This window comes from Rhincodon typus, chromosome 27 (assembly GCF_021869965.1).
Source record: "Rhincodon typus isolate 14 chromosome 27, sRhiTyp1.1, whole genome shotgun sequence".
Classification (NCBI taxonomy): Eukaryota; Metazoa; Chordata; class Chondrichthyes; order Orectolobiformes; family Rhincodontidae; genus Rhincodon; species Rhincodon typus.
The window spans coordinates 18282647-18307115 of NC_063358.1; the positions used below are offsets into that span (position 1 = coordinate 18282647).

Genomic DNA, 24469 nt, shown 5'->3' on the forward strand with positions numbered 1-24469 from the left:
TAAAATCTAGACCAGCCATGAGCTTAATGAATGGTGGAACAGAATTTGAGGGCTAAATGCCATTCTCCTGTTGCTATGACAGTTCTCAGGAAGGTTCAAATAACGATCATATAGACAAAGAACACATACCACACTGTTCCAGCAACATACAAATTGTATGAATTATATCTTAAAATGGTCTTAAAAACACTTAAGAAAAATAAATATTTATTAAAGAAACTGCAGGTTTTAGGTCTAGGGATCATCCTCAATAGCTGATCTCTTATCTTGAAGCAGAAGTGAAAAGAATGTCTTCACTCAGATCATCTCAAAAGGCTATGAATGCTCAGGTCATTAGCATCTTCAAAACTAATAAGTTTTGTTTAGTTAAGAGTGATAAAGGATTATTGAGTAAATGAGGGTAGATGAAGTTAAAATAGAGACGAGGTGTGATCTTACTGAACAGTCTATAACTATTCCTGTGGTCCTTACTGACAGTAACCAAGAGGATTTGCAGTTGGATGTCATGATTAATGTAGAGGAGTGGAAAAAAAAATTCTGTTGCATAAGGATAGAGGAAAATTGCTGCAAATACAGTGCTATCATATATAAAATCAAGCACAAAAGATTCTTAAGGCTTAATATCAGTGCATTCACTATTCATCACCCTTCCTACCCTGGGTCACTTGGGTGGAAACTTTAAAGTTAATGGACACGCAAAGCCAACCATTGTCACTGTAAGCAATATCATTTTTGGAGTTAAAAGATTACCTCGTATACATTCTGCTTTCTTCATGCACCTCCATCTCTGTACTTTTGAATTCATTTAGCTCTTTTCGTATTGCTGCCTGTCGGGGACATCAGAGAAAGGTTGTAAAATAAAGATTTATTTTAATTCTGAATTACTGAGTCAAAAAGGTGGCAGAGCTATTGCTCAGTTCAACAATTCAGTCCAAAAACATGCCAGTCACTACACTGGTTATGACATGCAGTTTGGAGCAATGACGTCGCCCTAATGTTAGGAGCTAATACTGCAAGAGCAGAGTGCCTAGCCTGTATTTTTATCTAATTTTAATTATTCTTAACTCTTGAGTGATCTGCATCATTCACATATAGTAAAAGGTTGACTAGCTTGATAAAACAATGGGAATTTCTTGACCTAAAAGAAAATGGGAAGTTAATTGATCACACGTTCCAAATGACCAAAGATGACAGTGCTGGAATAGAGATTTTCAAAATTATGAAGGGTTTTAGATTTAGAAAAGCCATTTATAACCGTGGGAAGACCAGAAGTAGAAGCTGTAAGTATATTTGCTATTAAAACCAAACAGGGAATTTCAGAGAAACCGCTCTACCTAGAGAGTAGTTAAAAAGTAGAACTTGCTCTCACAAGTAGTTGAGGCAATTAGCATAAATATATTTTAAGTGTAAAGTAGTTAAGTTTCTGAAGAGATGGGTGGGAGGAGGTGGTACCTGACTTCCTGATAGTATAAACCAGCCTGGTCAGAGGATCTGATTCCTGATATTGTGTGCAACTTTATTATTATCCCATTATTCATTTGAGAAAACTTCCCAATCGTCATAGAATCATAGAATCTGTAGAGTGCAGAAAGAGGCCCTTCAGTCCATCAAGTCTGCACCAATCCTCCAAACAGCATCCCACCCGGACCCAGGACCCCCCACGTTATCCCTGTAAATGTGCATTTACCATGGCTAAGTTGTGCACTTACCTGTACACTGTGCAGCAATTTAGCATGGCTAATCCACCTAACTTGCACATCTTTGGGCTGTGGGAGGAAACTGGAGCACCTGGCGGAAACTGTCGCAGACACGGGGAGAACATACAAATTCCACACAGGCAGTTGCCCGACGCTGGAATTGAACCCGGGTTCTTGGCGAGGAGAGGCAACAGGGCTAACCACTGAGACTGTCCTGCCCATGGTATTGTAATTGCCATTGACATTATTTAGAAGTGCTTGGTGTATCGCATTACGAAAAAAAAATAACTTTAGCATCACAATTCATGGCAGCATTAATCCCTACCAACAATTACCAGCAACAGTCCATCTGCCCTTTGCCTGATGCAATACAGCAGATATTCTCTGAGCTTGACTGAACCTCAAATACACTAATATGTAACTATACTGCTCTGTTTTACCCACCTATTCAGGGCACATGTGTGTTTGGAACAGTGGCTGCGAATATCAGAGGTTTGAGTACTGTGAGCATAAATCTCAAATGGAATGTTGAAAGGTGGTATAATGAAAAAGGTGTTAATAATTCAAGATAAACAGATGGAATGCAAGAAAAGCCTGAAGTGCTAAGCCAGGGCCAGCCTGACTCTTTAAGCACGTGAAAAGGTCCAAAGAATCATTGAAAGGTCATGACTCAATGTTCATATGCAGAAGGAGGAAAAGTGAACTGTTAGCATATCATGCACAAGTAGCAAAAAAGCAAAGCATAGTGGGAACTGTAGAACATTAAATAATGCAATAATACTGACACTAATGCAAGAGCCTAGTTTGTGAATCTGATACTTTTGCAATTTGCGAGCAAAGCGGCACCAATTTCATAAGAAAATATGTTGATAAAGATGAAGATTGCTAATCAAAAAAATTTGTCCTAGGTCTATGACTTGATGCAGGAGGAGGAGGAGGACTGTCCCAACAATACACACCACAATTCGCACTAATTGTAGTAACACTGATTAATATCAATGCTAGTCAGTGAGTTATTGGAGAAAAGCAGTTAATTACTCAAACACAATCTGAACCAACTCTCTGCTAGAGACAATGCCTCCCCACCTTATCTGCTGGTGTTAATTTAGTCCACGGTTTATCTGCACGTCGATCATAGTCATGGGCATCTGTTACTTCAACATATTCATGGAAGCGCAAGATTTTTCTAGCTTGGAGCTCTGCCACTGTAGGTCTTTGACTGAGCTAAAGGAATCAAAGATAAAAGTCATAAAACAGGTTATACTTGCTTTGAAGGCTCGTGGTTAAAACAATATTCTTTTAACCATGCAACATTTGTCAAAATAGTTTTCAACAAAATTATTCTATTGGATGTTAAACAATAAAACTCTTACAAACCTTCTTAGAAATTCACAAAGAAGGAATGGAATGAGAAGCTCTAGACATTCCGCAATGCAGGGTAATAAAGCAGCATTTAGATGGGTGCAATACTCAAATTAAATAAACAAGGGCCAGACAGCAATCTGATATTAATTCACAAAGCAGATTTTCACAAACTTTACAAACTATCCACTTCAGTACCTACCTTTCTGGTAAGCCGTCTCTTGATCTCTCGCTTTTCTGCCTCATGTTGTTCCTCGTCTTTATCTGCAAGTTAAAATTGTACACTTATTACTTCAACACAGAACATGATCCAATAATATTAGTAGGACCAACATTTTCTCAGTATACAGATTGGCAGCAAGTTACCAAACCAAACCAAACAAACAAAGCATGCTGCTTGTATGTATGACTAGCCTGTCCTTCTTCTAAACTGGTACAGAATCAGCTTCAACATTAAAAAGTAGGATGCAAGAAAAAATAGTAAGGTACTGACAATACGCTTACCAAAAAAATTGTAAAGTGGATAGTCTGAAGAAAGTGGACTTATAAAGCTTAAATTAGCCTTTCTAAACAAAAGTAGCATTTTTATACAATGCAAATGCAATACTGGTTAGATAAAACGTACAGGAAGTTACTTTACAATGAGTATGAAATTGCTTTTATAAAGCACTACTCAAGAAGAAATCACAAGCATGCATTACAGTAAGGAAGAAAAGAGGGATATAGTAAGCAATGTGAATAGGGAAAGAAGTAGAATATTACTAATGGTACAATCAAAGGGAATGACTTTTGGAAGTAATGACAAGTGAAAGGAAGGGGGAATGGAGTGTGTTCCCCTGGGCAAGGGGGTAGTGGCTGAATCTGGATTAAAAAATACCTTGTTCTGGTGGTTGGCTTCGCACAGCTAACCAAAAGTATTGTCACATTTACAAAATAGCTTGTTTAACAATTCAGAGACAAATGTCCCAATTTGTGTTTTCATAAATTTGTTATACTTTCCATCTTTCAACAGGACTCCAACAATAAAGTCTGTTTCAAGATGAATGCATCAAAAATATACAATAACCAGTGATGGGTAAAACCGTATTACTTTACTTCTCACAACAATATGAACAAAATTATGATGAGGATAAAAAGTGCACTAACTTTTAAGAATATTCCTTTGCTCCAGTTCTTCCGCAGTTGGCCTTTGACTCAGACGCCTGATGAAATAGAAAAGGATAAATTATTTCACGTGACAGGTGAAGGATGTTTAAGGTCTGAGAAACAGCCTTGCGCCATCACTTCAACATGATTTAGGATGTGCATATGCTGACCTTGCTCCTGTTGTTAAACTTGGCTTGGTGTTCAACTATAGCTGCCTGAACTACTTTTACAGCAGCCAGTTAATTCAGAACAACCTGGAATCCAAATCCTGGATGGAATAATGTACCAGATTACCATTCCCTTCTGGTTGCTGCATGGTTTCTGGAATTTACCTATCTATACGTGTATAAAACCACCCTTGTCTGCCTTAGATTTCTCTTTCCAGAAGCTGCATACAGGGATAAAGCAAAATGCAAGAGTGGGTGGAACTGGGGTTATTCTCGGATAAGGCACGCCTGAATGAAGCAGTTTTGGAAACCCTATTCCCCAGCCACCTAGTGTACATCCAGTATAGGGTTATTGTTAAGGTATCAACCCAGCTGACAGTGAACCACACTACTGTATGAATTGGCCACACATAACCTACACAAATGTGGTAACTGTCGAAAGACTTGGACACGATCCAAAAACAGCATACATAAAATGACAGCAAACACAAGTATGATTGCCACACTCAGGAATTACCCACAAGCTACATTTAAAAAATAATAATTTGCACCTTTCACAGCTTCAGAACTTTCAAAAATACTTTACAGCCACAGAAGTGCTTTTGATGGGCAGTCAGTATTCTAGTCTAGGGAAACAACAGGCAACTTGCACATAGCTCCCACAAACAACATTGTGATAAGAAACAGTTTGACATGACCTGAGGGATAAGTATTGGCCAAGACAATGGGAAGCAGTCTGCAATTCTTCAAATAGTGCCACAGAATTTTATGTTAACTCTAGAACAAACAGGGCCTTGATTTTGTAACACAAAAAAAACACCTCCGACAGTGCAACACTGCCTCAGGACTACATTGAAGTGTCAGTCTAGATATTTTGTGCTCAAATCTCTGATATGGTCTTGAAACCACAACCATCTGACTTGGTGGAGATAATTCTAGAAACTGAACCATGGTTCATACTCTATTAAGCAAGGAAGCTCACTCACCACTGTAAATTCCTATGTCTACAATACCAGCGTACATGCAGCATACAACAACAAGCAAATTATTTAACAATTTATTTAAACGAGGCAAAGCATTGTTCTTTGTGTGATTGAGAAATCTACTATCCACTTTTCGGACACCCTACCTGATGAGTGCTGTTCCAATCTGCTGTCGAATTTCTAGTCTTTCTTGATCAGACTGATGAGGTAGGATGTTCTTCTCTATAAGTTCTTGCTTTGTAGGTCTGTTGCTCAGTTTAAGGGCCAAAGTGTCTTTTCGTTTTACTTTATTGGCCAATGAACCTATGGAAGATTTAAGATAAGATTTTATACAGCAAGCAATACTTTACTGTTCTTCCAAAAGAACTAAGCACTTTAGAGCTTATGTTTTAAATCTTCAAGGGAAAAAAGATGAACAACAGGAAGCACAATAACATTGCAAATATACCAGAGGCTAATATCTGTACTGGGATAATTAATTATACTAAATTGAGGTGGATTACAGAAAGACAGACTACAACATCTAGATTTAACACTCAATGGACAAGATTGGCACAAACTCACTTCCACATATGCAAATGTAACTGCTAATCCTCCCTGATGAACAATAGATTAACAGACATTTTAAATTAATACAAGTAAGTACGTACTGGATTGATCATCTCCCTCGTCCTCATCGTAGTCATCTTTGTACAGAACTGGACCATCATCATCAGAGTCGCTCACGTCTTCTTCCTGTCTCACAAGTTCTGGAATGATGACAACTGATGAAACTAGTGCTGGATATTCTTGTTTCTTGGGCCTCTGCTCTTCCTCCTCTTCATCCTCAGTGTTTTCATCATCTGAGGGGCTGGGTAATCAGGTTACACAAAACAGAGTTAGTTATTTAACAAAAAACTCTGTTGGTTCATGTGGGAAACATTATACTCCACACTGGATAGGCTGGATATGAGGAAGAGACTGTTAATGCAGGAAGATCAATAACAAGACGACCCAGATCTAACAATCTGCAAAAGCAGCAGCTGTGTATTGCGAATTTTTTTAAATGTAGTCAATTATGACAGCCTAGAACAATCTGCCTGAAAACAGGAATGGAAGCTGATTCAACAGTAACTTTGAAATAGGAATTGGCTAAACATTTGGAGCAGAATTTGCAGGGCTATGTGGAAAACACAGGAAAGTAGAATGAATTGTAGAGCACTTTCACTGGCACAGTAAGTCAAATGCACGTGCTCTTATGTTGTATTATTTTAAAAACTGCAAACTTGATATGTTTAAGATGGAAGAACGAGTTGATAAAGCTGTTATATTTAAAAATGAAGCGATGAAGTTCATAGTAAAGAGGTATGTTGAGTCAACACAATGTTTTGGTTGAGCTGTAGTTAGAATATTGCACATCCTACTTCAGTGTGGAGCGAGAAGAAGCAGTGAGGTGAAACACAGGTGAAAACAGACAAGAGAAACTGAGACTTTCAATAAACAGCAAATCAAGACAAGATCTGATGAGAGGTATTGAAAATTGTGATTGGTAGGGTCATTAGGGGAAAACCACTTTCAGTAATCAATGAGCTGGTAACTGAAAGACATTACTTTAAAACCGTCCCCTTAGATAAAAGGGAGAGACTACGAGACTTAATTATAGAAGGCTATTTGGGAATTCCCTGCCAGAACAAGAAAGGGTGCAGAATTCATAATATTGAATGCTATATACAATGTATTGTAATAAAAATACAGTATATAATACTATTTGAATATTTTATGGGAAAGGACAGGGAAATGTGGCTTAATTGACAGGTCTAGGATCTGGCGCTGATGGAATGGGCTGATTGACTTCCTTTTGTACTGTTGAGCTGTCTAGACTCAAAGCTGTTGTATAAAAATGTTCGTAGCTCGAGATTCAAGCTCTGTTTCTTCACCTACAGATACCAAATATTTCCAGCACTTGCTACTTTTATTTCTAAGTTATGTTTATTTGGGTACACAGATTTTAGTCAGGGCAATTCGATAGAACGTGCAACAACCCTCAGGCAACAACCTTGTGAGCATTTATATTAAAAAAAATCTTGCATGGGATGTAGGCATTGCTGGCAAGAGTTGCTTTCCCTAATTGCTCTCAAACTGAGTGGGTTCTTAGGCCATTTTTAGAGGGTATCTAAGAGTCAATTATCTATTACTTGATCAACTACTGTGAATTTGGAGTCACACATAGGTCAGATGAGGTAACTATGGCAGATCTCCTTCTCTAAAGGACATGAATAAACTAGATGGGCTTTTAACAAGAATTATACTCTCTGTCACCGTTACAGAGACTAGCTTCATATTTCAGGTATATAGACTGAATTTCAATTCCACCAGTTGCTGTGGTGAGATTTGAACCTGAGTTACCAGGGTACTAGCAAGGGGCTCTGGATTATTCACCCAGTGACATTACCTTTAAGGGAAGAGCTGCAACAACTAGTAGGGTATTTCTGTCCTAAGTTTTCAAAAGCAACTCCTGCTGGAAAATAGACAAGAGCAAGGACGATCTGCGAAAGCTTACAAACCAGGACATCAGCATGACCTGTGGAACCACATCAGAGCATGAATCAGTACCTTGAGATGAAATTAGAGAAAGGAAAAGGGTAGAACCCAAAAGGAGTTTGTAGAGAATACCTGAGGAGTAGATAGAGGAATTTTAAATATTCAGTTCACTTTTTGTTCTGTACAAGTTTGAACTTGAAAAGTTGCAGGAGCAGCAGGTGATGAAAAGCATAAACTGGGCAATTCACAGTTTGGGAGACGACAATCACCCAAGGTTCCCACACCAAATGCCATGAAGCACACTATGCTGGGAATGGAGAAACAGGTGAGGAAAGAATGGATGAGGCGCCAGAGGACAGGAGGACTGATAACATTGTCCCATTATTAAAAAATAGGGAGGAATAGACCAGGAAGTTCCAAGTCAATCAGTCTAAACTCAACAGTGGAGAAGTTAAGAGAAAGAATTCTGAGGGACTGAACATTTCTGTACTTGGGAAGCCATGGATTAGTCAGGAATAATCAGCATGGATTTAAGGGAGAATCATGTTTGACAAATTTGATCAATTTTTTTTTTGAAGAGGTACCCAGGGTGTTGATTTGATGTGATCGACATTAAAAGCTGTGCTAAAGTCTATAAGGTTCATAGTTGCAGACTGGTCAAGAAAGCAAGAGTCCATGTGATCCAAATCAAAGTGGTACTGGATCCAAAGTGGCTGACAGGCAGGAAGTAAAGGGTGGTGGTGGAAGGATCTTTCTGCGACTGGAAGTCTGTTTCCAATGGAGTTCCATAAGGCTCAGTGTTGGGTTTCTTGTTGTCTTTGACGTACATTATTGATAAGCTTAGGAGACATGATCAAGAAGTTCATGGACGACATGATAATTGGTAGGGTGGTAACTACTGAGAAGGATAGCCGTAAACAGCAGGAGAATATCAGTAAACAGGTCTGGTGGGCATAGGAGTGACAAATGGAATTCAATTTGGACACATAGGAGGGCTATCAACCTAAGGGATTATACAATGAATGACAGGACCCTGGTACGTACTGAAACGTGTGCATTTTGACGTATCTCTGAAGGGCAGGTAGATAAGGTAGTTAAGAAAACATATGTGATTCTTGCCTTTACTACACGAGGCATGGAATACAAGAGCAATGTGGTTATACTGGAACTGTATAAAGCATTGGTTAGGCCACAATTGGGAGTACTGCATGCAATTCTGATCACCACACTATAGGAAGAATATATAAAGCAATCCTTTAGATGTTCACTTGCGTTGCCATAGCCTTCAGGGCTGTGGACCAAAAGCTAGAAAGTGGGATTAGTGTAATCAGATCTTTGCTGTTCAACACAGACATAATGCATTGAACGGTCATCTTTTGTGCTGTAAACATCGGAGAATCTGGCAAAGCTGACAGGTCTCTCATCCTCTGGGTCACATAGCCTCTATCATTTACCATCTAAAAGAATGTTTTTAAATCAGACTGTTCGGAAGCATGACCGCCCCTCCTGGGCAGGCAGGGCTTGAATCTTCTGCCCTAGAAGTAGGGATACTACCACCTGTAACAATGAAAATATTTTTAAACTAACCTGCTTGGACACATCATGGTACACCTCTTTGCCAGGTGGACCTACAAGGCCAGATGCTATCACTGTGCAAGGTCATCAAGAATAATGCAATTTGGATAGGGCTAACTTGAGGGTGAATGACAACTAGGCAATAATAGCTAAGCAAGGAGATAATACCCTCTGGGATGGGAGAGTGGAAACAGAATTTCAAAAGCAAAAGTCACAAATGTCATGAATTAGAATTTTAAAGAGTAAAGGAATATAAATACACAGGGTCTAATAAATAAAGGTTTGCATATCAGTGAGAATTAGAACTCACTCAATTTTTTTCAAAGGACGTTCACCAAAGTTGGTCAAAAATTAGAACTGAACGAATACATTTCAAGGAATTCTGACACAAACCCCATTTTTCCCCAAATCTTAAACTATCTTTTGTGTCTATGATGCTGACAGAACTAAAGCACAAACACAGTCATTCCTTCTGCTCATCACCATGTAATGTAGATGTAGTAGTATACACAAGCAGGCCCTTCAACTATGCAGGCCTTTAAACTTTGTTGCAAAGTTGGGGAGAGTATTTATGGATTAGGAGGCAGGATGTTAGAATATGGTATTGTAAAATATTGGTGTTTGTAAAATACTGGGGTGGGGGGAGCATTGTGCAGTCCCTTTAAAAGATTGTGCTTTTTCTACGCTTGGAGGTGTCCGTGAGCAGCTTGAAAGTTCGCAAGTACATATGAGTTGAAATATTTGTATCGAAAGGCCATACTGTTAGCAGGCCAAGCATCATTTTTACCAAGACAACAGGTTTTTGAATTTAACCAATCAATTTGAACCAGGCACTTAGATACCTAAAACCTATCAAATTTGAATCTGATTGTTTTGACGACCTAGGACCAATCCGACTGTAAGAAATTGATGTGTCATCAGGGGTATAACAGAAGGGGGCAGTTGGAAAATCCGCTGAGCTACCTGCCATCTGCTAGACATAACAGCTCTCAGCTCTTAGGGAAGGCACCATCTATTCACAACAGCACCATGGCACTCCTAGCTAAGATTCCTGATGGAAGAATTTACAGACAAAGCATTCCTGACAGAGCATTCGACAGAGAAGCACAGAGCATTCTGGAAACCCTGTAATCTGGCTGTAATTTTGAGACACTAAATTTTATTTTATATAAGTGGAACTTCATATTTATTGGAACAGTATGCTATTAGAATCTTGTTTTATTAGAAGTAGTTAGAAGGGGTTTATTCAGTTTGTTAATCGTTTAGTTAATTTGTTCACTGTTAGAGTTAGATAAATAAATTGTTACTTGTAAAGTGATTGTCAGGGGCTTAGAGATAGTAGGAACAGCAGATGCTGGAGAATCTGAGATAACAAGGTGTAGAACTGGATGAACATAGCAGGCCAAGCAGCATCAGAGGAGCAGGAAGGCTGACGTTTCAGGCCTAGACCCTTCAGAAGCCTTCCTGCTCCTCTGATGCTGTCAGGGGCTTATTTTGTTTCACCGCTAGAAGTTGCTGGAAAGAAGGTTACACCACTTTTGACACTTCTTTTACAGATTATATGGCAAGTTGCTTTAGTTCACAGAGGGGGATCAACAGTGATCTGATTGAGTTGTATTGATCAACCTCCACTTTAAACAACTTCTATAACTAAGTGAAATTTTCATCCCTGCTATACTGTATTTGCTGTCACCCCAAGCATTTGTGATGCACCATTCAATTTGATTGAATTTTCCATAGTTCTGATCAACTCAGGTCAGTTTACAAATACAACCCCTCTCCCAAAATTCAAGAACACTAAAACAATTAACTGGCTTAATCAGAACAAATGAACTTAGATTAAAGGTACACCAATGCACACTGAAATTTGGATGCAAGTGCATCAATACGGCAATTACGCACAATGTATAGTAGAGAAACAGGCCATTGAGTTCAACTGGTCCACAGTTGTGTTTATGATTACTAGCCTCAAGTAACATTCTCAGTATAAATTTCTAATCCATTCTCCCTCGAGTTTCATCACACAGCACTAAGAAGCACTTGCGTCTAAGTACACAAAACGTAAACAACTGTCATGTGAAATAAAACAAGCACTCACCATTTTAATTTCTCCAAGGTAACTTGCAAAGCCCGGCTCTTATTAGCATCATCAAAGGCAGTCTCAAAAAGCAATGACTTTGCTGTATTCGAACCATCAGCTGCAGTGACAACTGGTCGAGGGCTACACAATGCTTGCTGGATCATTATGTGCAAAGGAACTTGAGATTGGCGAGTCGGAAGCAGCTCGGGACATTCATCAGATGAAGGGTGAGGCTGCTGATCAGGTTCTTTTTCATGTTGTACACTGGTATGACAGAATGTCAATACAGGTGGATTAGCTTTGACTGGAACTCTTGGTGGGAGGGACTGACGAGGAGCAGGTTCTGGAGCAGAAGGTGGGCGCGAAGGCAATGCTGGCGATGATGTAGGTGCATGTGCTGATGTCGATACTTGCATTGGCAGCTGCGGTCTCTCCTTGTTCTCACACACATTCTGGGTAGTGTTGTTTGGCTCAGCCACAGGTGGGTTGAAGCTTATCCTCCTATGGGATCCTGGTGGTGAATGCTTACCTGGCACAACCAGGCCAGGGGTCATGATATGACTAAGTTCCGCTGAAACAGAATTTTGCAAATTGAGTCAGCGTTCCAAAACTTGCCTGTTTAAGAATTGTACCACTATTCATTGCTTAGTAACTAACTTCATCTGATAAGGGCATCGTGAGACCTTGTGAGTCAAACAAACAGCAAGGCAACAGCTTTATGATGGTTGGCTGGACAGAACAAAATATCCTATGGCAGGCAGTTGTGTTCAATATATGAAAATATTAAATATGGCATAATGACTCGAGCACAAACCATGCTCAGTACAAGGCTGAACATTCCTTTCTTAAATCTTTCACATTTACGACTCTGCCTTAGAAGAACACAGGTTAAGTTTCAACCAGCCACACCATCATGCCTTAAGTTTTTACATTAACATGAGATATATATTTATAGACAAAAGATTTATGACATCAGAAGGGCAACAAGTTAGTAATGCTGCATCAAGATTTTCAGGAGTGAGTAATGCTGCTATATATGGACACAGCAACAGGGAAATGTTATTGGACAAGTTCAAAAACATTTGTTATAGTATTAACCTTACTGTGTACAGGGATTGAAACAATTATTGTGGTAAGTACCAGCTAGACAATCCTTCAACTCTATTCCACCGTTAAATTAGATCATGGCAGATCTATATCTCAACTCCATTCACCTGTCTTTTCCATATCCCTAGGTATTTGCTACCTGCCCAAAAAAAACTTGTCAATCTCAGCCTTAAGAAGACTTAATTTAATCACAAACCATTCACAGGCTTCTGGGGAAGCAACTTCCTGTTTTTAGTTACCATTTGTGCGAAAAGGGTGGATTAGCTTCTAGATGGCCTCAGTCCAACATTAAGGTCAAGCCCTCTTGTTCTGCACTCTCACCCAAGGAAGCTGCCCTTGAATGCACCCCATCAAATCCCTAAATTGTTATAAACAATTGTTATAAATCAAATCATTGTTAGACCTGAAGTTTATGTACCGTTCTGAAAATTAAAGCCTTTAAGCTCCAGTATTATTCTGATGAATCTACGCTGTACATAGACTGTAACAGTGCCTACACTTTTTAAAAAAATACTAATTTGGCTCTAAACACTTTGGCTATCCTGAAATCCCTTTCCCATGCCAATATACATTACTTGCATTCAATGCACAAACTGATTCCAGATGGGAACAACTGTACTTGGACAACAACTGAACTCTTTACAACTAAAACATTACTTCCTCAATTATGACTCCAATCCTCTGGGATAAGGCCAATATTCAATAAGGTTTTCTGATCACTCTTTGTACCAGTGAATTCAGTTTTAAGTCATTCATGCGTACGGACTCAAATCCGTTAGCTTCTCCACAGCACTCCGTTTCTCACTATAGAAATAAAATTCAAATTTTGGCTTCTTCAGACACAAAATCTTAAACTTTTATGTTATAAACATTGACCTCCTCATTCTGAGCTCCATTTGCTACAGGAATGTGGTAAGCACATTAATCTGTAATTGCTACACATTTCAAAATTCTACCTCTAGCTTATTTTGCAAAACATGGTGCACAGTGCTTTGCAGAAACTTACCAAAGAGAGGATTGCTATTTCGGTTGGGTTTTGGAGGTGGAATTGGAGGTTGCTTGGCAGGAGCCGTAGTAGTGGTAGTCGTGCTGGTAGTATTTGTAGTTGTGGCGAAAGAGTCAGTGGTATTTGTGGAACAAGAAGTGGAGAAACAGGAAATAATGGAAGAGACGTCCTTGGCAGCGGTCAAGTTAGCTCCAGGATCTTTTACTTGCCCCTCGCCTGCCTCCAGAGCGGGAGCTGACAGCGGTCGTTTAGGAGGAAGTAAAGCCTGTTTTTGATCACGCATGGGCTCCATTTCTGACAATGGACGTCTATCTGCAGCCTCTGCTGAGAAACATTGAAAGAAAACGTACATCAAACAGAGGAAGCACAAAACTGGGAATGAGGAACACAAAAAAAAATCTGGGCACTGATAATGGATAAGAAATGTGGACCCTTCACTAAAAACGAGAGATAAACAGCTTTGGAGAAGCACATGTTTGGTGTGGAAGTCTCCTCTTAACTTTCAAAAATGACTATACTGAAGAAAAGAATGTAAATTACAAAACACTTCAATAAATTACTAAACTCCTTTACAAACAGTTATTTACCAGGCAGCAGAAAAGCTATCATTGAAGTTTAAATAGTATTTCACTGCACTATATCCTTGGTTAGAATAAAATGGAATTCTATTTTTCATTCCTTTCCCTTGATCTTGCTGATGTAACCAAACTTTCCCCTTCTTTGTAACCTCCATCAGTCCTACAATCCTGCACGACCTCTCCATTCTTCTGCATATTTTTCTGCTTTGTCTTGACTTGCCCTACCTCAATCTGATTTGATTGTCTTTACACATGTCCTATGATATGTGGGTAGGTGGATTGGGCCGGGGGGGTGGTGGTTTATAATTTGAATACGTTTACAATTTTCGACAAAGCGTAGCCCCTGCTCCCTCAAGATGCCTGCAAAATTGTGGGTATCTTGATAAAATCCAGCTCGTAGCATTAGGAGCACTGAGATATTTTAATTGGGAATGTCATGTTGGACAGACATTGAGAGGAATGCAGGAACTCCACAAGCTTGTTCATTTACTTCAATGACAATATCTTCTATCATTTGGTAAATTAAGCCAAAAGGGGAAATTAACAAGTTACGTACTGCTGTAGAGTAACTCGGTCAAGCAAAATAATTCTGCTTTAAAGAACCTTTCTTGGAACATGAGGGAGCACACACCAATTATATACATATAACATTTAGTTTTAGTTTTAATGGTCTTAATTCCTTGAGTTATCAGTTACACTCTGCACACCATCATTAGTGTAACAGAGGGCAACCAAGTAAGATTGAGCTAATTAATTAATTAAATTTGCAAGATATTGAGCTAAGTTAAAAAGGAATCAAATCATACAGGTACACAGGTATGAGGTACACAGAAAAGAGAGAAATAAGACCAGATAGTTCCAGTCTAAAGAAATAACACCAGCAGATGCATAAGTTACATGTTCTGCCCTTATGCAGGAAATTTGCTTTGACTGTGACTCAGCAAAGCTCTCAAAATGGAGATCAAAAAGACACAAGGATAATTAATTAATGTGCCATTCCATTGTACTAAGCTGTATTGATGTTGTTCGAACATGTGACTGTGTGATATTTACTCGTACATCTACAATCATGAAACTTGAAAAAAATCTGTCTGGTGAGCTGGGTGCATTGTGTTCTGCAATAATGAAGTAGCTTTCTAGGTTTTAACTTAGTATGTTTGAAAAACAGTTAATTTTCATTATCACTGCACAACAATGTCATTTATATTGCAAAGGTGAGGCACACTCTCTCTTTTGGTAAGCTTTCCTTATTATTTAAAATAATGAACAAGGATGTTTTAATTACTGAATTAAAAACAGTTTAGATCTGGGAAAACAAAGGTTTCCTATCTTAGTCAAAGCAGCATTGAGATTATAGATTTTAAAAAAACTGCAGATGCTGGAATCCAAGGTAGACAAACAGGAGGCTGGAAGAACACAGCAAGCCAGACAGCTTCTGGCGGAAAGGAGCAGTCAACGTTTCGGGTATCACCCTGTTTCAGGACTGGATGTGGGGGTAGGGAAAACTGCAGATAAAGGGGAGGGGGTGGTGGAGGTGGAATAGTGGTGATAGGTGGACACTGGTGGTAGGTACGACCTGGTTGATCGATGGGAGGGATAAATCCAGTTCGTGGCTGGAAGGGGAACCGGGGCATGGGTGGAATAGTTATTTGAAATTGGAGAACTCAAATGTTGAGTCCTCCAAGCAGCAACTTGGAACACAATTTTGAAGAACAACACCTTATCTTCCACCTGGGTACCCCAATTTCTTACCTTTAGTTTTTTGTGGTTCCTCGGTGGAGTTCTTTATTCTCTCCTCATTTCCTTGTGAAGGTTTTGAAAAGCTCGACCTTTTTTCATTTCCGGGGACTGGTTCAGCCTCTGTTGAGGTAGATAACTCACCCACAGGAACCGTGTGCCCATTCTTTAGTGTATTGTTCTGGGCAGGTTTGCTGTTAACTTCTCCGTCTGCAGAATGGAAGAAATAGAAGCAGGGTAAGTCTTCAAAGAATAGTAGATTAGAAGAAACTGATTCCACCCATGGGAAAGCCTGCAACCAGGGAATTCATTTAAGGTACCTGGCAGAAGTTCCAAAGCGAAGGTGAGCAGAAATTTTCTTCATGCAGTGAATTATGACCTGGAATACACTATTAGAAAAGTGTGGTAGGAACAACTTTGAGACACAAACTGGATATATACTGGAGGATAAATTTGCAGAACTACGGGCAAAGTGCGCCCAACTGCATAAAGGGTAGTCACAAGCACGCTGAGCTGAATGGCCTTCCACCGAACTGTGTTTTATGATTCTGCAAAGACTGTGAATGAGTCACTGCTTAAGACCATTTACAAACCATTAGTGCAAACAGCATTAGAATTGGACACAAAGATCTGGCACTCAACCTGTTCTCTCAAAGTTTAGTGCAGTTACTGTTCACAAAGTATAAGGACGAAAAATCTTGTGTAGTATCTACTTTCTCATTAATTGGAGACACTATTAATAATTTAAGGCCATCAGCTGCTCTCTGTGCTTTACCTCTTGCAATCTCTTTTTCCCTCTCATCTATTTGGGTCCATCACTAACTGCTCGGCTGTATCAGCTGTATCAGTGCTCAGTCCCACTGCATTCTGTAAATAACTGCTTAGTATTGGATTTTCAAAAGTTTAAGAACATTTAATAAAAAAACGTTCCAAAGCCCAATCAAGAATTACTTCGAAATCTTTTTCAGTCTTTTCCACATCCAAAAAGCAGGGATTAATAAACTATTATTCTTCTAATCTGAGGGGGCTCATGATGCAAACAGGACATGAGCAAAACCAAGGTCCTCCTGTGAAAACAGCCATGCCACAGAGGTAGAGACTCAGCCTATCTTACATCACAGGTGCACACAGTTCCCATCTTATAGCCTCAGAACCATCACTCATTTAAGGTTGTCAACTTTAGTTGACCATGTTCCCATGACTATCCTATTTCCAAGTGCCCCATCCCCATACTCCCACTACTGACTGTCAAAAACATTTATCAGCACAGGGCTCCATGGTCCCACAGTCACATAGGAAGTAAACAGACACAAATTATCCTGTGATGACTACTGACTTGTTGATCAGACAGCCTTCTCCCAGCTTGAATATTTATATAGCTAATAAACAATTGTGTTCAAAGCAAATGCAAAAACCTGATTTTATTTTTAACACACCCTACAATTTTACTCCAGAGTTACTGAAAACAGTTGACAGAAAATTAATCTTTAATGCCTGGAGACTCCAAAACATTTCTTCAAGGTTGGCAGCTTTACTTGCATCAGAAAGTAATGCACCGAACTAAAAGAAAGTTGCAAGTTGATGTCAGTTATCCTTTTCAAAATGCAGTTGGACTTAATGCACGATGATGTGGTAAAGGTGGTGATATCTACCATTTCTATTTATATTTCCGAATATTCATTATCTGCCAAGTCTCCTCTTCTTCCTCCTGCTCCAAACCATCTGCAGCTGGTCACTACAAATTGTTTTTCAACAGATTACATTCACCATTGCAATTATCTATCTTCTTTTAAATACAAAAAAGCATCATAAAATACTTTCCTGAAGAATGAAAGATTAAAAGAAAAAAAAATGAACAATCAGATTTTTTTAGCACCAAATGCCACAAATCCATCTTGGCTGCAGTGGCAGTGAAAAAGTTATCCACTGCACCCCAATTTTATGTTCCTTTCTTTGTGCATTTCTTTAATTTTCAAACTTTTTTGTTTACAAGTCTGTTATAGAGTCTACTGCTGCCTCTATTTTTGATTGGTCAATCCATCAGATAAGAATTTTGTGCATAGACAAATTTCTCTTAAAACTGTTTATTACTTCAATGCTTCCATTCCTTATTTTATGGTTTTTAGGGTTACTGAATCTCTGACTAGTGAAATCCTCATCAAAAACTTCCATTATTCTGACTAATGAACTCATTGCATGTACCAGTTCCAAATTTAACTCTTTCTCACGTCCAACTACCCAAATTTTCCTAAATCATATTGCAGCAGCTCACTTGTCAAACTGTATCTCCCAATACTCATGACCGCCACCATCTGGAAGGACGTGAGCAGCAGGTACGTAGAAGCACCATCGCTTCCTGCATGTCATCCTGGTGTAGGACAAATGTTGTTTTTGTTCTATTTTCATTGGGTGAAAATCCTGCTACTTCTTTTCCAAGAGCCTGGGGAGAGCATCCTCATTACACTGACTGCAGCAGCTCAAAACATTGGTGCACCAGCCCCTTCTCAGGACAACTAGGCATTGGCAATAAATTCTGGAGGCATTTACATCCCGGAAATGAATACAAAAATAAGTATGGAGAGCTTTTGAACCCAGGCCCATTTGTGAGCATATTAAGAATAAACAATTTTTCTTTCATTGACCGCGGAAACTGCTGGCATTAAACCAATCAGATCGTTTCAACAGGTAAAACTAAAGTGCATCAGAATCAGATATGTTGTCGAACTGGACTAGAACCAGATATTGTGTGTGCTGAATGCAAACTTGCAGCAGAGAAAAATCTAAGCTGTTGGCTTCCGAGTCCACTTGTATGTGGTTATAAAATTGTACAGCACAAATGGTGGTGATTTGGCTCATCATGCCTGTGCCAGCTCTTAAAGAGTCATTCAATTAGTCCCACTGCCTTGGTCTGTTACTGCATTCTGCAAATTTCTCCTTTTAAAGCACATGTAAATTTCCTGATCAGAGTTATTTTTGAAACTTCTTCCAGTAATGTTTCAGGCAATGCATTCCAGGACATCATAACCTGCTGTTAAAAAAAATTCTCATCTCCCCTCTGGTTCATTTACCAAGTACTTTAAATCTGTTACCTGGTTACCAAGCACCTGCCTGTGCAAACAGTTTCTCTTCTTTCCTCTATTAAAACACTTCAAACTGGTTTATTTTGTGCTCACCCCAAAACAGTTATGTATAACAAGTAACTTGCCAAAATGCAAAAAGTCAAAAAACTTACTTTCCTCAAATGGAACATCGAAGGTATGCCAGATTGCTGAATGCAAAGATTTAGTTTCTTCAAATTTCTATCTGGTAACATTTTCTTTGATGAAAGGAGGTGACTGTTCCCTGGTGTGGATACAATGTCTTTAATGCCATAAAACATCCCATGGTGCATCATCAAATAAAATTTGACAGCGAACCAGTTTAAGGATATATTAAAGCAGATTACTAGAACCTTGGTCAAAGAGGTAGATTTCAAGCAGTGCCTTAAAGGACGAAAGCAAGAGAGAAAAAAAAGATAAAGCCATTCAACATCTTGAGTAGCCGCCAATTAATGGCATTACCATCAATGGTGGAGTGATTCAAGTTGGGAAAGCTCAAGACACCAGAACTAGAGGAAGCTTGTTGGGCTCAAGGAGTTCACAGAGATAGGGTGGGGCGAGGCCACTGAGTGATGGCAAGCAGAGGAGTGGTGGTGAACAGGACATGGTGCAAGTTAAGATATAAGCAGCAGAGCTATGGATTGACCTCAAGTTCAGAAAGTAGAAAATAGGAGGCCAGCCAGGAGAGCACTGTAGTAGTCATGTTGAGTGTTAACAAAAGCATAGATAAAGTTTTCAGCTGATCAGCTAAGGTTGGTGTTAAATCAGACAATGTTATGAATATGGAAATAGATAACCTCAATGGTGTTGCAGGTGTGTGTCCGGAAGCTTACCTTAGGATGAAACATCAGACCAGGTGATGAACAGTCTGGTTCAATAAATTCGACTGGGAAAGCGATGTCATTCGGATTCCCATTTCAACACTCAATCCCTTTTCCACAATTCTAACGTTATTTCTGCTCTTGCATACTGCAGTAGCCTGTGGCCATTGTGCAGGCAGCCTTCACAATTACCTAAACTGCAGGATCTGACGTTTGATGAATTTCTGAGAGGGTCAGATTCTTAGACTACATAAAACACTATGCATTGTAAAATTCTCACCAGTTTAGGAGGTGGACAGTTATTTTAAAAACTGATGTTTTAGTGGAGACAATCTGCAGCAGAGTTTCTCAGGCAATCAATGAGGAAGATTGTTATCTTTGAGCAGATCATGGACTTGCTTTCAGCAAACACACTTTCCTTTTCGATATTATAAATATTCAGTGTTGCCCAACAGCTGATTCATGACCCAGAGATTGAAGGGTTCATATTTCCAGGAAAAAAAACTTCAATTTGATGTCCAACTTCACAGAACTATGTTGAATTATTTGAAACAGGTCACTGCTAGTGTTAATGCTTCAAAAACATCCCCTCCCATTCTAGTTCATCCATCTCTATCTGCATAGTCTTTTCTCCCTCAAACTAATCTAGCTTGCTCTTAAATGCATATGTGCTACATGTCACAACTATTTTACGTGGTTAACCTTCAAACTACTTGGCAGATAAAGAAGTCTTGCCTGAATTTGTATTGGATTTGATAATGATCAGTTTATGACCAGTAGATTCAGATTTTTCCCAAAAATGGAAGAAACTGATGTCTGCCTGATTGAATACCTTCATAATTTTAAAGACCTGTTTGGTCATTAGTACCCTTGATTGGTACTTTCCTTTTTAACAGAAGGGTGGTGGTCAATATGAAAATAAGATGGAACCATAAGATTCAAAATATTTCAAGTCAGATATTTTACAAGGCATCATCCTAAAATGCTGCAAGACTGGGCTCAGATCACAGGATCTTATAGAACTGAATGGTGGTATTCAGTTCAACAGACCAAGTCTTTGAAACAGCTGTCCAATTTCAGTCCTTACCTCAGTCTTTCCAATAACCCTATGACAATCCTCTTCAAGCCAATACCAAATGTCTTTTAACAATACCTCTAGAATTCAATTCCACCACCCTTTGACAGCATTCACTTTAAATCTCAATAGCTCTCTGGGTAAAGACCCTGTCACCACTTCCCCTCCAAGTGTCTTTTCCCCCAACTATTTTCTCTTCTTACCAAGCTACTTGCCAGAGATGACATTTTCTCCCTACTTGCTCTAACAAAACTCCTCAATTTTGAGTGCCTCCCATTAACATTCTTTTCTGTATGGAGAACAATTGCGCCTTTGCTAATTTCTCCACATAAATGAACTCTAATTCCTGCTATCATCCTGGTAAATCCCCTCTTCAGGGCCTTGATATCTTTTCAAATCATGTGGTGCCTAGAACTGTGCATGGTAATACAGCTCAGGCCTAACCAGAGATTCATAATGAGTTTCTGCCATAATACAACCTCAGCAAGCCACAGCATAAAGACTGGCAAGCAATACATTATCATATGGCCAACAAAATCTATGGTTTCCCCAACAATGTAGTCATCAAATACAGTTGACATGGCCTTGGCTACTGTTGTATTAAAACAATTTGTAAGCCAGTTAGTGAGGATTTTACCAGACAAAACCTTGCACACAATAGTTCATGTACAGCCCAATCTAGTCTCTGTTACACTCCCAATTCCTCAACATAAATGGAAATGTGTTGCAAATGCTTTGATTTGTACACATCAGGGAAAAGAAAATACAAGAATACCAAATGTGAAGCAATCACAACAATTTAAAATACAAGACAATAGGGGATGCTATCTGTTCAAGGTTAAACTGCTTGTTCGTGCCTTGGCAATGCCTCACCAATGGTCAATAGGTTTCTTTAGCTCCTGTGCAAATCGAAGAAGGTACAAGGCTTGAGCATGTTTCTTTTCTTTGCAGAGAAGAAGTTCCACATATTAATGTGCAGTTCTAGCAACCACAAACAAGCGACAGTGAGCTAAGGAGTCAAACACCGATAATCCATATTTTCTAGAAGCAATGTTAATTGAACTTGTCCCCTGAATAAAAGGAATATGCGCAAGCCTTCATCTTTTCATGAATTACCCCAGAAGCACTAGGAGCCTATAGTTCTTAATTGCCTTTGCCATAGAGATGCCTCCATCAAATACTGCAGATTTGCTAACTAATTAGCAATTTTTTTTCCCATAGCATAAATTGTAAACATTTGAAATTGGGCATTCTTGCATCTAATCTGATGAGTGGTAATAAATGGAACTGTTGTCTGTCTCAGTCATCATCACAACATCATTATTTCCTGCCTGTGATTGCTATATTTTACCATATGTCATGAAATTACACACTAATAATCGGCTTACTTTCTTCCAAAATTTCAAACAGCAACTGGAACTTTTTGTTCCCTGCATTCACTAGTGCACCCATATTCTAAATAGTCTCCGGGTAAAGAAGTTTCTTCCAAATTACTTACAAGCCAAGTTGGCACTTTATGGAATTTGTCACAGGAGAGTACACCACAGAAAATTGCTTGCTTTCTCTTTATTTAGCTTTAGCTATAAGCTGAACAGCAGCAATCACATCAACCTGCAGCCATGTGTGAAAGACTCAGCATATTTGCTGAAGGAACTATTACCACCCGTGTCACCAGGAGTTAGTGTATCAGCACTGATACTGTGCAGGAATATACATTAAGATAAAATGAAAAATCACACTATTTAGTGCATCAGTTTGTTGGTGCCAGCAACAGAATTATAACCATGTGCACTTCACCCTGGTGCTGCTCAGCTCCAAATGCTTTTTCCGGACACAATCCAAGACTGCATTAAGCTGGATACTTTTCACAGGTAGAGTGGAAATTATATGAAATTTTCATAACTCCAAAGTTAAGCCTTGATGGAATTTTGGTGAGACACACGATACAATGCTATACAAAGGCTACTGAATCACAATGTTTCCCCAAGGATTTGAGTGGGAGAAGGGATCCATCTTATCCATTACTTGATTTGACTATGTCACTTAAATCGAGATATATCAAATCTCTCTTCATTCTGCGCACAGTATACTTGCCTTGTTCAGGAATCTCTTTCAACACTCCCTTCTTAACCAGTTCAGCTCTGCTTTGTCTCACAGATAACTTCCTGTCCAAAACTGGAATTATAAAAATATGTCCGTGAGCAGACTTTCAGATAAATGTTTCTCATCTCCCTTAAGTGACATTATAAAATACATGTTAAAACTCAAACCAGAAGCAAAAGAATGAGGGAAAGGTAGGAAAAGTGATTTACGGAAATTTTTTAGATCATGTAATACTCTTCCAGAAACTGTGAAGTAAGCAGAATCCACAACAGTTTCATAAGGAACATGATTAACGTTTGAATAATAAAAGTTCAAGGGATAAAGCTTTTCAAAGAGCCCACAAAGGCACTATAGTCCAAGTGATCTTGAACCATGCTTTTAATCCAATCATTCAACCTAAATAAAAAGTTTGCTCATCTTCAAATAACATGGCATTCAAGGTTTTAGGCATTTAGGCTGTTTAAGCATTCAGGTGTTTTTCAAGCTATGCTGGGGCCCTTTGCGACATTGTCAAGGGACTGACTTATCATGGGTCAAATACAAAAGAAGTAAACAATCTCTGTAACTAAAATACTTTAGCAGGGTACAATAGTGCTTACTGAGTTAAGCGAAAGCCGAAACACTTCAGATACGCAAGGCTCAGCAACAACCATGGAGAAAACAAACTAAATCATGCTCCAGGCATTAAACCTTTCAAACATTTGCTCTGATGAAAACACCCAGAATTTCTGATCATTTCAAAATTTCAGTGTCTGTTATATCTAGACTTTGGCTTATTTAAAAAAAATACCTCTTGATTTTTAGCACAATCACTGCTGACAGTTCACTTCACTCTAGTCTTAGACATCTCAACACAGTCTAAAACACAGTGCAAGTTGGAAAGACAAAAATCTATAACTACAGCATGGCGCTAGGTGTTTTCATGCTTCTGGTGACAAAAGTTTGAAACAGTAACCCACTCAATTATACTTTCAGGGTTGAAACAACAATGCTTCATGAAAACAATTCAAGGACAAACATCCTAGAAGAGATGCAAGATGCATTCTTAATACTATAACTAAATTCAGTGGATTTAATTACGTTCAATCAATCATTAATGTGACAAATCTGAAAAGGGCTCGAGGAAAGATGGGAAAGAAACAATACAGAAATGTATATTGAGGCTGTGCCACGCAGAGTTAGAGGACATTTCGGTTGTTGGGAAAGATGCAATGGGATAAGCCTAAAAGGCAAGAGATGGCCTAAAGAAAGTATAACTTTTTCACACTTGGAGATAGGTATAGAGAGGAAGGAAGAGAAGTGTTTGAGCATATGGTTAGTATTGGAGAAAAATAACAGTTATCTTAGAGGAGTTGTGGTTTTGGCAGAGTAGAGCCAAGTCTGAAAGAGTTAGACATGGTTGCGCCTGACGTGG

The 24469-nt window shown here is 39.0% G+C and overlaps 1 protein-coding gene across 5 annotated transcripts in view; it reads right to left on the reverse strand.

The window, feature by feature from the left end:
* LOC109910658 (phosphatase and actin regulator 4) overlaps nt 1–24469 on the reverse strand; it is a 131641-nt gene that overhangs the window by 4459 nt on the left and 102713 nt on the right. For 3 of the 5 annotated variants that reach the window (XM_048613206.1, XM_020509877.2, XM_020509876.2), the window contains 10 exons: nt 23047–23127; nt 15974–16168; nt 13644–13967; nt 11549–12101; nt 6006–6205; nt 5502–5658; nt 4206–4261; nt 3262–3323; nt 2784–2921; nt 751–827 (listed from right to left, as the gene is read on the reverse strand). In XM_048613206.1, the coding sequence (XP_048469163.1) occupies nt 751–827; nt 2784–2921; nt 3262–3323; nt 4206–4261; nt 5502–5658; nt 6006–6205; nt 11549–12101; nt 13644–13967; nt 15974–16168; nt 23047–23127 (1843 nt within the window). The remainder of the gene's footprint in view (nt 1–750; nt 828–2783; nt 2922–3261; nt 3324–4205; nt 4262–5501; nt 5659–6005; nt 6206–11548; nt 12102–13643; nt 13968–15973; nt 16169–23046; nt 23128–24469) is intronic. The other 2 variants (XM_048613205.1, XM_048613207.1) reach the window with 2 other exon arrangements.